General features: G+C 41.5%; 1 protein-coding gene across 1 annotated transcript in view; it reads right to left on the bottom strand.

The window, feature by feature from the left end:
• LOC126189439 (CD63 antigen-like) overlaps positions 1 to 12,567 on the bottom strand; it is a 49,466-nt gene extending 36,899 nt beyond the window's left edge. The window contains exon 1 of the mRNA XM_049930942.1: positions 12,410 to 12,567. Within this exon, the coding sequence (XP_049786899.1) occupies positions 12,410 to 12,475 (66 nt within the window). The 5' untranslated portion in view covers positions 12,476 to 12,567. The remainder of the gene's footprint in view (positions 1 to 12,409) is intronic.
• Between the last annotated feature and the right edge of the window lie 335 nt (positions 12,568 to 12,902).

The following is a 12,902-nucleotide window of genomic DNA, read 5'->3' as shown; positions in this document are numbered from 1 at the left end:
TTACTATTTGTTCGGTTTGTTGCCCCAGTTGCCTCTTTCTGTTTTAACAATTGCAACAGTGAAAAAACCTGTAAATTACGACCACCACAACGTACAATACGAACTAGGGTAATACGACAGTCCGCAGACTATGCCGAACTGCTGTGATGGTGCTCCCGTCGTCGTTGGAACAGCTCTGCATAGTGTCACCGTCACTTCTGCAATGCGTTCGGAGATACGTGAATGACGTGGGTAGCGGCCAACTATCACTGAACCTATCCGGTTTAGTCCAGTCAACGAAGCAAAATTAGGGGAAAACATTTTCTAGTCGCCGAATGGTAGGAGGGAGCGTTGCGAACATTTTCGCTAAGAATGAAACTGCGATTCCTATCGAAAATACTTTACTATATCAAATATCAAATTTCCTACAAAAAAGGTCCCGTTTTCTCTAGAACTAATCGTTCCACGTTGAAGGGGTCGAAAAATTATATATTAAAAGTGTTAACGGTATAAAATTAATGTTTATTGTTAAATGAATCAGGTTAAGAACAAGTATTAAAAGATTACCACGTCTAATAGTGTAGTAGAGCCATATTAAGGGATAGTGTTTTGGGGTGAATAGTAGGGGGCGGGTGAGAGTATGACGGCGGATTGCGATCATCCAGTACATGGAACATTTGAACTAATGCAACTACTGCAAGAAACTATGAACATCTGAATGAATGTGTGTGTGCACACTGATCTACACTGCCACAGGGGAAATTTGTTCCCAGTCGTCCTGTACGACAGCTTTAATGTTCTTCCGGAAAAAAACTTGCCCCAGAACTACTGCTGCTCGCTTTCAGTTTACGGAGGCTACAACCCACCACCATTTTCCGGGCTTTTCTCTTACCTGAGCAGACAAAGGAAGGTAACTGAATGTTTATATAGGAGTTACTTTCAGTTCATTAAATCAATACTTATTTACAGTTCAGTGAGCTTTTATTAGAGTTACGTTCCTCTAAAGAATGGCTGCGAAATGAATATGGAAGTATGATTTTGTCACTGCTTCGTAGTGTTGGTGGGGATCGGATGGGATTCTTAAGTGTACCACGTCGCTGCTGTCTATCGTTGAGATCGCATAGTAAAGCTGTGTACCCATGTCATTTTGTGACGAATTAATAACCAAGCAGTTACCGCACTTCTATCACCTTTGTGTTACTGGTAGAGTGCACAACTTTTTCATTAAGAAATTCCTGGCACTTTTAGAGTGGGCTGCAATGAGTGGCGCCATTTACCACGCATCCACAATGTGTCTTACAATGTGGGTATCAATGTCTGACGGAATGGGACTGATCATTTCAACTCTAACAGTACTCTGCTGTAACCCATTACATTGAAATGTGAATTTCCACGATACCTAGGGGACCTAGTTCTGTTGTAAACAGAGCCAATTTGCCTTTGAGCCTCTGCTTGTATTGGGAAACCTGAGGCTGGAGTGATGCATTTGATACTCTTCCTGGTGCAGGAAGTATTCTGGACAGGTCAGACAATGAAACCGACATTGACTAACACTTGGGGCAGGCTCTTCTGTGTTATAGTTGACAGCTCCAGCTGCTTACGTTTTGTAAATAAAAGCTAGTTTAGTGCAAATAAAGTAGCTCCACTGTATAAACATGAACTGGGTGAGGTTATTTAGTCAGCCCACATTAGCGAACATGACAGGGAATGCTGAGTAGGAACACCCATTTAATGTTTGGTTTTAATCCACTTCATTTAGCAGAAAACATTTTATACCATTAAAGTGAAACATGAGAAAATTCACTGGTACATAAAAGCTAATGTAATTTTCACTGTTAGAGAAACCAAACCCCATATATTGTTGTTGGCTATAATCTGGATTTTTCAATTTTGTTCTGGGTATATGATAAGGACCCATCTAGATACTTTCTGATCCCACGATCACATGAACATTCTCAGAGTTTACTCGTTTTCAAAATGTGGTGAGTTATTCTTAGTAATTAGGTGAACAAATCTGTACCAGTTTAATATGTCTGAACTCTCGCAATAAATTTATAAAATTATGTATGACAATTTTTATTTCACAAAAATTTAAATATATAGCACTTTGAAAAATTTTGTATCACAGGAAGTTTTGTTACAGTTTGTAGTCTCTAGCAAATTTCACCGTTTAACCTGCAATGGTTCAGCAGAAAATGTTAGTTACATACTAAGAAATGGGAGCTGTGGAAAATTTAGAAAGATTTCATTACGTTTTATGCTGGAAAAACTAACTTTCGTCTTGGCCGTCCAGATTTATTTGCTCTTTTTGATCCTCACGTAGCTCTTTTAGTGTGCCCTTTTGGCAGTGCTCACTGATATTTTGGAACTAGCAATACGGACATCAGTCGTCAATAAGTTTTCAGTGAAGCAACTTGCAACAAATTCTAGTTTCGTAAGGGTGGTAATTCTTCCAGTGTTACCATCAATGAATACCAGACCAGCATGACGTAACGAAATTTCAACAACAGTACATAAGCGTACTGTCTGGGCGTCTCTTCTAAATGAGGTTATCGAAATTTTCGTTTGGGTTGTGTGTTCTGTTAAGTGCGCATTTCTTTAATAAATCTGATCGTAAATGGGCTCACAGCTCTACTCTCAGATGCCTTCTCTGATGGCACGACATAAAATCTCGCAAACAATGAATTGTGTAGAGGGGGAGGGGGCCTTGATCTGCGCACTGGTTGAAACAAGACAGCTTTTCCATTATTTGTAGCACGAACTAAACTCTGAAAAATTGTACTCCTAACATGCTGCAGAACTACCCGCTGGCAAAAATCAATTTTTTACCAATTTTACGTACATCCCCATAAATCACTAATAATTTTTTCGATCCCTGCAACATGGCAACTATGACAACTATTAGTCCTAGATAAAAAATGAATAGTATCTTTGAAAGACATTTGATAATTTTTACTCGGAAAGATTTTCGATAAAAACCACAACTTTCGAGTTGTTCAAGGTAAAGTTTTCTTTAAATCTAAATGCCACGTCAAAACTTTCAGGCATGCATGCCTCAAGGGCATTGTAAAGTATGATTCAGACACTAGAAGCACATTGTCATGTATAGATTCCTCGATAGACAAACGATAAAGGTAGTTTTTCTGCAATTGTGCTGGAGCCGCAAATGGGAGCATAAGATATGGACAACCTGATCAAAGTACGCGAAGTGCAGGAGAGTCACAGGAGCTCTTTGTGTAAACTACATACCATCAAAAAGCATATGCTCATATCGTCAACAATAGCAGGAGAAATAAAAGAATTTTTGCACGTGCGCCTCTGTAGCTGCGAGGTCAACGCGGAGAATTGCTAAGCGAAAGAGTCCGTGTTCGATTTCATGCGGGGTCGGAGATTTTTCCCCGCTCAGGGACTTGTGTTGTCGCTACTTTCGTATCGTCACATCTGACCTCGTTGAGGTGGGGGGATGAGCACGGCCTGAAAGCCAATAAACTGAAGAAAAGTTCTGGTGTAATGAAAGCTGGCATTGAATCCCTTTTCTCGGCGAAATTTATTCCTGTCTGGTATTAGTCAATTTGTGATTCTGTGTTTCTGTAAGTTATGTTCCTTAAATTGTGCTCTATGTTCCTTGCCCAGTTTTATTACTTTCATATATTTTGCATTTCTATTTTTCTAATGAAATATTTTAACTTTTCATTTTTCTTTTGACTTAAGTACTAAATTTGCGTGATGTAGGTTCGAATGTCGTATGACATTACATTAAGTAAAAAATATTTGAGGTGGAAAAAGCCTTTAGAAAGGCAAGAAAGTGACAACTGAATGGACTAATAATTGGTAACAGACGAGAGAGAACTGCATGTCCGTATTACTGTTGTACAGAATGTAATGGATTTCACTGACAAAAATGCTTTAAAGGAAGGTTAACTATTTTAATACAATTTCATTGAATTCTTCAAGTCGAGTTTTCTCGAGTATTGCATTTCTGAGTTGCGTCACTGTTCTTGTCCGGTTGGAACATACGCTCCAGAAGCCATGGCACAAAGCTTCGCAGAGGGTTCATCGTAACAGTGTTTCAGATTGTCTTATTTCATTCGCGAACTGAGCGAGGGGCAATGACTACGCCTTCGTACATGCTCTAATGTCTCCTTTGGTCATTAATAATCTACCTTTTCTAGCTCCTTAGTATTGACATTCAGACTAATGCCAACTTCCCCTCACAACGTTCAGTGTTGGGTTTACCTGTCACTCAAGCTGGTGGTCCACTTTGAGTAAGCAACATTTGAGGAAGTATTTCTGTGATGATCCGTTAACGTCCAGTGCAATCACATTTACGTATGTTGTACTGGTTGAACACTTGTTGAGAGCTCGTGTTCCTTACTAACGCTTCAACACGCGTTCTCGGTGACAAGTGAGTGCCGGGTAGTACCGCGCCGTGCTTCACGCAGCCCAAGACGCGTGCCCCGTTGCGTTACGTTACACCTAAGCGGCGGCAGCCTCGCCTTGTCTGCGATGCGAGCAAACTGGTTTGGCAGCCGCGGGCCCCGAGACCAGCCGCCGCTGCCAAACGCTACCGCCCAAGCTCACTTAAAAACCATCCCTGTCTGAAGGCACCTGAATACGTTTGCGTGGGTTCAATCGACATTGTGCTACGTGTCAGTGATTCGTAAAACCTATCAGCAATGGCCATTGCGTAATCGCAACAGGAAAATAACGCGAGAATTCTCAAGCAGAAGGGCAGGAAAGCCTAAATATACAAACCTTGCAATTGGTTTGTGTTTAGACTATCCAAGATACTAAAACATCTGATGAAATATAAAAATGGAACGGTGGTGAACTATGCTATTAATTTTGATTGAATGCAGTCCTAAGCTACATGCTACCACCAACTAAAGTGGCCAACTCTCCCGTATTCCCGGAACTTCTAGTTTTAAAACAATTTTTTCGATCTCCCTTCCTGACCACCTGTTTCATATTTCGCCAGTGAGCACATTAATTCCGCGAAGTTCAAATTCTTTATTCGACAGATCTCCAAGAATTTTCGTATGATAATCGATACTATTGTCTCCTCTTCATGCTGCTTCTTAGGAGATTAGTGTTTAAAGATTAGTGTTTAACGTCCCGCCAATAACTACGTCATTAGAATGGAGCACAAGCGCGCATTAGGGAAGGATGGTATACGAAAGCGGCCGTGTCCTTTCGAAGGAACCATCGCAGCGTTTGCCTTCAGCGATTTAGGGAAATCACGGAAAACCTATATCAAGATGGCCGGAAGCGGGCTTTAACTGTCATCCCGAATGCGAGTCGAGTGATAACCACCGCGCCACTTCGCTCTGTGTTTCTATGAGAAAGTTTGGTTCAAGGGAATGCGAGGAGAGGAGAAAGGTTGATAGCTTACGCATATAGAAGACATCATGAGAGAGCGATGTTTGTTTCTTGGTCCGTATAGGCATTCCACGGATGCGTTCATCTCAAACCGATCAGCAGGGGTGGTATAACGTTAGCAACAAGACTCGCAAAATTGTGGAGTTACCCCAAAATATACCATATGATTTAAGAGAAAAAATAAGCGAAGTATGCCAGTTTTTATGTTTATACCCACTGTGATTCCAAGGAAATCTGATGTAGCTGCGCAATTAAAATTTATTGCGACTAAATCTCCCTTAAAATCAGTCTTATGTTTGTAATTTAATTATCAATGTTTTAACATATGCATTTTGTGTTTATGTGTAATGCAAACTTAAGTGACGCCTCTATTCAGTAGTTTGTACCTCTGCATTGCCTTCAATGCTTCATTGAATGAATGACCTTTCTTCTGTGGATGAATATACCACACAAATGTTTAGGAAGTTAAATGGACAATGTTACGTATTTACAGCTAATTTCAATGATGGAGCAATGTAGATCTATGTTATTCCAATTACGCAAATTGCTTAGCTGAAATACATTTGTAAGGACTTCGTTACAGTGATGTAAAATGTGATCTATTTAATGTTTCACGTATCACCTGCGTACTTTAATGTTACACACTTTTGTATAGTGACGCCAGTGATGGGCTGGTCCTAGACCGAAATAGATCTAACAAAATATACCGTTACAGCTGTGTATGGCGTTGTAAAGTTCCTAACATTTACAAACCTCTACCGTGCCACAAGATATTTACGAAATCAGACAAAATCAATATCTGTAGGTTTCTTTTTCTTCGTGTAAGAAGTAACCTGTTTAGCATATGCGTATCTGCAGAACGGAGTGACCTACATACAAAAATCGTTTCCAGATGTTGGTCACCCTGCCACAAACACTATGGTTAGCAGTAAATAAGCAAATATCTGCAAGTTGCGTGGAACACTGGATAAAATAAATTAAGCTTCTCCACTGTGGATACTGTAAACTACATGAAAACATAGCTGTGAGCAGCTGCTTACGAAAAATTTTTCATAGACTAGTTTCATGGGCATCCGACTCTTCGAATGAGGCAGAAATTTGCATATCTATACAGTGATGTTGGGCACTGGAGGTTTCTTCACTGCGACGAGATGGGAAACACGTATCGCCTCAAGTTACATGGAAAGCTGTCTCAACTATTTACTTACTGCGGCAGAATGATTGGTTTCGGCGTGATCAAAATGGTAGCTCCTGTTAACACCAAGTCGCCCACAGCACTACAGCAAGTGAAGGAATTTATTTTTAACAACTTGCCATGTAACATACGAGGTGAGAAAGCGTTTCCTTTCTTACCACAATGAACAAATGTAGAGTTCCCAGCTTCCTGCTATAAATATGTAAGTTTCTGCATGTCTCACCTGAATATCAGTCTAAAGAAACTAGTCCATCACAATGTTTCATAAGCGACTGATCGCTGCTCTCTGCGTTTATATTTCATTACTGTTGGCCAATGTGGAACTTGGAAACGCACGAGCATTTTCAGCATTACGTGATTTAATTGTGTCGGTGCTTACCCTTAGATAACTTATTAATACGAAGTTTACGTTTTATAATAACCACTAAGCTCATACTATATTTTTAAAACATTACTTTTAGCAGTTTCGAATAGTTTGTTAATCAGCTACATTGCATTTACAGGGTGTATATCAATTACTGAATATTTAAAGTGGCATGATGCCTCTCCAAGAGCCCCACGTAAGTTATGAAAACTTCTATGTTCCCTGTAGCGCTACACACGGCGTTGGTACCGCCAGCGTATTCTGTGCCTCTTAGCACAGTCACGTGAGAGTCGAGAAAGCGAAACACCATTAGCACTGACAAATAGGCAGGTATTATTAACGACACGCGCGTTCTTAACACGCACTGGCAGCACAAATATAGAACACTACCATACAACCACGAAACTACAATTTGGCACAGGTAAACCATTTTAATCTAACCAAACACTATTCGGTTTTAATATAGTGATAACAGTGCATTTTGGAACTTCAGATGCATACCCAAGGCCCCTGGGAACTTTTCGTTCAAATACACGGTTCGGTTTCTAATAATGATTTGCTCTTAATAAGTACATCTTTTACCTCTTGAGTGAAACTCATTGTTGCCACCTTTTAGGCCCACTTTACTGTATAGGTTACAAGTCACATTCCTTTCTGACGAGTTCCCTCATGTTCAGGACGATTTCGGAAAGACGAGTGAAGTAATGTTCCAAAGATAACACTGGAAAATGCTACAAACAACCTCTAAACCGAAAAATCTAAACTTTAACAAAATGTAATATTACTCTTGTAGCAAATTCTGCACTTGTTTCATGGGCGGACAAAAATATTCAGACTTAACTGACCAATCTTTTCTGCTGTCTTTAAGCATAGGTATCTTCGAGATATACACTGAAGCTACAGAAACAATGCATTTCGTGCTAAGAATCCGATAAGTGCACATGTGACAATACGTCAAGAGTGATACCCCTGACTCGAATCCTGTTACATAAACCGGCCAACAAGTGTTCAGCTACAATATGGCGTCAAGGACCGGCTAGCTTCAATCAAGCTTCGTTGCCACAGCGATTTCAGTGTCCGACTGTTTACCGGCGCTCTCTCTGCTCAATAAAACAGCGTTTTATATTTGCCAGCGTGGCCACAGAGCGCATGAACAATTTTGAGAAACTGTCGGTGCATTTCCCGGCGCAAAGAAAGTTTATAGTACCTGCATGCTACCTACCGCACTTAGTTTTTCCTGAATTTCGTGTGATACTGCACCACATAAGGTATTAGCAAGTACATGCTATCAAGGAGCCAAAACTAAATACCAACAGATTCCTTGAACGCCATTTCCTTTCCGGGATATTTTCCTGTGCTGTTCTACTCTTATTTGATAATGCAGTGCTTCTGATGGGCAAACTATTTCCCTAAAATATACGCTGCAGAAAAAAAATTAACAAAATTGTTTCATTTTGTGCAACAGACGAAAAATGTTTCACTGTCAGTTTTCGAACTGACCATTATCCTGGAAAGTATCTACCAATTACGCATAGCTATTTTATCTTTACTTCGGTACATTCATACTTAGAAACAGACATACTGCTTTAAGAAAACATCGCTCCACACTACACTTTAGCGACCTGAGGCTGAAAAATGACCTTTATCAGTTATTACGCGATACCTTAAATGACAAAGCTGTGAAACGTTTACTGTAAAATCTGGCCTCTTCCTAATAACTGATTTATGCTCGGTGATCTAAGTGAATAATTCTGTGGTTATATAAGTATTTATTCAATTTTCATTAAAAATACAACTTATTTTTTTGAGTACCTGTAGCGCAGTTTATACATATTCATGTTACTATCTTACCTATTTTTGCCTTTGTGTATGTCACCTCATTCTGCAGATACCCATATGCTAAACATTTCACTTACACGAAGAAAACGCCTACGAAAGCATACCACCTATGCTTTTGCGTAATTGGAGTAAGTTGTCAGATGTACATTGTTCCATCATTGAAATCACGTTCATTTAACTGCCCAGGCATCCACTGAACAAAGTAGGTCAAATATTCAATGAAACATTTAAGGCACTGTAAAGATGTACCTGCTGGTGAATAGAATGATCAGTAAGTTTACATAAACTAGAATTGCATGTTACATTAATAATTGAATTACGAACCATTTGCATTTTGTGGTTACTATATAACGTACGTACTTTGGTACAGTGATGTAAGATGTGATTAATGTTTCGCGTAACAGCTGCATATTTAAATGTTACACATGTTTTGTACTTTGGTACAGCGGACCCAGTGATGATACGAACCTAGGCCGAAATCGATCGTCTATAACAGACTACACCGTTACAGCTCTGTATTGCTAATGCAGTTCTTAACATTCATTAAAGCCGTACAACACCTCAAATATCTTGAACTGTATTCAGTGCTTTATTCCCTATGCAGTCATGTAACTTTACCAGCTTTCCGAAGCTGGTCGAGTCCTAGACCGCCTTTTTGGTTTGTGGCAAGATTAGTAAGCTGTTCTTGCAGGTAGGAAATTGAAGTGTTAGCACCTGCTGGCAGCTGATAGCACGCGCCACCTGCTGGCTGGTTTCGTAATCGCAACCCAGCGATGTTAGACGCTGGTGAAAGCGGCCATAACCTGAACCAGATTTAATTCTTGCTGCAGCCCCTCCCTGCCTGCCCTGTGTGCTTTAGGTTACCGTGTCATCGGTGTCTACATCATACCATGTAAGCCATAGCACAGAAATCTCGCCGAAAGCTTTCCATCTAGGAATGCTCTTCCCAAACACTACAGCTGTTTCGAACACTTTGAACTCTGTTCATGCAAACGCAACAGAAATATTACTTTAGTCGCCACAAATTCGAAATACGGCGAACTTGAGCATACTCGTCGGTACGATCCAAGTACTGGCCATCTTGCATTTTTCGTACTTTATGTCCACTATATGCAACAAAAATACTCAGCTTGTGAATTTACCCGGTTTTAATTTTTATAGTTTAATGTGAGGCGAACTTTTCACAGCCACGCTACAGATCACTTACCACATTTCACATTCGTTAGCTTCCGACCTAGGGCAGACCTTGACCTACTCTACAGATTAGCCAATCATAACCAAGACTTCGTGGTTCGTCCAGTACCACGCCGTAGCCCACCCGGCCTTTCCTTCGCTATGTATACACTGGTGTGTAGACGCTTGCAAGGATTTTGCCTATCGGCTGCTTCGGCCGGCTGTACGAACAGCACTCGGTGAGGCCTCCATGAAATGGAAAGCAGTGAGGGGACGAGCAGGCCCCATCTCTCCGTGGAAACGGCATGGCTAGCATCAGACTCTGCTCATTACGCCACAGGTGTTGGTAGAGCGCTTGTTCTAGCCATGCAAGCTTGCCAGCACAAAACTTTCAGCATTGTCAAATTTTGTACGTGCTCTACGGTATTGTGTAAGAATGACGCCTCAAGTCTCAATGAACTATTATCTTCAAGCAATCTAAATTACTTCTTTGGATTTGAGGTCCGCCAGTTACGCAAAACACCGTTTTCTCTCAGTACCCAAACATGTTTCGGCACCACTGTGCCTTCATCAGTGGGTTTTCGTTTTTATTTTTCTTTACATTTGGTGAGCATGAATTTTCTGGAACACTTTCACAAACCACAATAACACTATTATAGTTTAGTGAAAAGCGTTTTACGACGTTATTTGTGGAAAATACTTGTTATAGCTACGTATGCATCACAACATCTCAGCATGAATCTGAGAAGGGAAGTGCTAGACACAAAAACATGACAAGCTACCTGTCGTAATTAACACGAAAGTTGTCCAGAAAATTCATGCTCACTAAATGTAAAGAAAAATAAAAACTAAAACCCACTGACGATGGCAGTGGTGCCAAAACATGCTTGGGTACTGAGAAAAACTTTTTCATAACTGGCGGACCTCAAATCCAAAAAATTTTAACCGCAAACACGGCCAATAAGAGGAGTTGCAAATCAAAAAGATGGATAAATCTAAGTTACGTTTAGGTATAATATCCTTTGTTACAGTGGCGGAAGAATTAATGGATATAAAATTGGCAGATACACTTTCTGGCAAATAGCTTCGTCCTTTAGAAAATGCATTCACGTAAATGCGTATGCTTTTGCGATCAGAGCGGTTAATAAAACTTTCGTCAGTGTTGTAAGGTGTCAAAGTCACTCGCCTAATACAAACAGACGATGTGCACTGCAACAGCGACCGAAATTTAGGTGTTATTCAGTGGCAATTTCCAGACAGATGAACAGTTTGCTTGGTACCATCGCAATTTTTTAAAATCAGACATCACTTAACATTCCAGGGTATTTTTCACATGTGACAAACTAAGGCAAGTGCCACATGTTCATAAGTAGAGATTATACCAAGCGGTTTTATTCTATCACCGACTCACTATGAAGATTGGTTACTGAACATATCTGAAGAAATATTACCCTTCTGAGTGTCGCCTGAAAGACGATTGAATAAAATGGCTAAAATTGACAATTTTGGGTCGTGAAGCATACTAAGCAGTGGCATTGTTAGTCCATGAGAGGAGATTTTGTTGTATTAATATCTACCCGGTCACAATATGGACTAAAAAGTTAGGAAACTGTCCCGAACAGTGAATGTCCGAGTATGAAGAGATACCAACCAAGTTTCTCGATACAAACTGTAATAAAGTTTGAAGTCCCGGTTCAGCTCTTGTTCTGCAGCCAGATCATACGCTACACACTGAAAGATTTTGACTGCAGTACGCTCTTACGGAAGACTAAGAAACTTCTGGTCGCTAGAAATTCAAAAGAACGCACGAGTGTAAGTAACCGTATGTTTATATCAGGTTGCTATAGCTAACATAATTCGAACACGCCATCTGATCCAACTTTAACTTTTCGGAAGCCTCATTCGTCACTACCATGCAAGAAAACCAATTATATTAGAATACCGTCTAACATTAGTAATACTGAGGCTGCAGTCTGCTGCCACGGACACATAGCTACACTTTCACTTTAAGCGGGCCAACGTGTCACCGCTGCCCGATACAAGCTGCTCACTCACGTGCTTGCAACAGGGAAAAGCGGTGGACAAGACTTCCGCGTGGTGTGTGGGTCCAAAGTTCCTCATAAAGAGTGGCAAATCACCGACCAGCAAACTCTTGAGAGCGTTTACCATCTAGATTTATACACAGAACCGGAAACAACACTTTCTGAAGAAAGCGGCGACACGGAAAGGGGCGGGGCAGTTTTGCGGCGACACGGGAAAGTCGATGGCCCACGCGCCGAGCGCGCTTAAAGTGACACACACCACGCAAGAGAAGCTGTAGGCCGATCCGACGAACTTGGGGGTGCAGGTGACCGCGACGATGCCGCGCAGTGAAATCCGAATGACGCCTTACCCCGATGAACCTCGGCACGAGACATAGCTGTTTCTTCCTGTTCATGTCCGAGCGTCGGCGCGAGCGATAGATAAATGCGAGCACTCACTACGAAGATGAGGTTGAAGATGAAGAGCAGGTACTTGACGCAGGCGGAGCTTCCGCGGAGTCCCATTGCGCTGTCGCTGTGTCCGAGTCGCTGTCTGCGCGTCCACTGCGGCGGCTGCACGCTGGGCAACTGGAGACTGGCGCCTTGCACAGCCGACGTGGCCGCCGGGCAGCGGGGTGGTGGAGGGGATGACCGGCGCGCCAGCGCAGCGTACCACGCCGCGCCGCCCCGTGTTGACACGTCCGTACGTACCGAGCTGTTTGTTTGACGGCTCTCGCGTTATCACAGAACGCGTTGGCACACCATTTGTTTCTCTTGACGATAGTCGCCGGGTAGGTGCTCTGTTTCCACGCTGTCGGCAATACTCACGAAAAGCTGCACTTTACTGTGCCGAAAATTAAGGAGAAACAGACGTCGGTAATTAAGAGTACATTGGCGATGAAATGCATTTCATCGCTGCGCAGTAATGCTGTTGCTTTTGAAATACCTGTTA

This window comes from Schistocerca cancellata, chromosome 1 (genome assembly GCF_023864275.1).
Source record: "Schistocerca cancellata isolate TAMUIC-IGC-003103 chromosome 1, iqSchCanc2.1, whole genome shotgun sequence".
Classification (NCBI taxonomy): domain Eukaryota; kingdom Metazoa; phylum Arthropoda; class Insecta; order Orthoptera; family Acrididae; genus Schistocerca; species Schistocerca cancellata.
The sequence above is the reverse complement of the archived record's forward strand: the minus strand, read 5'-3'. Positions and strand labels throughout refer to the sequence as shown.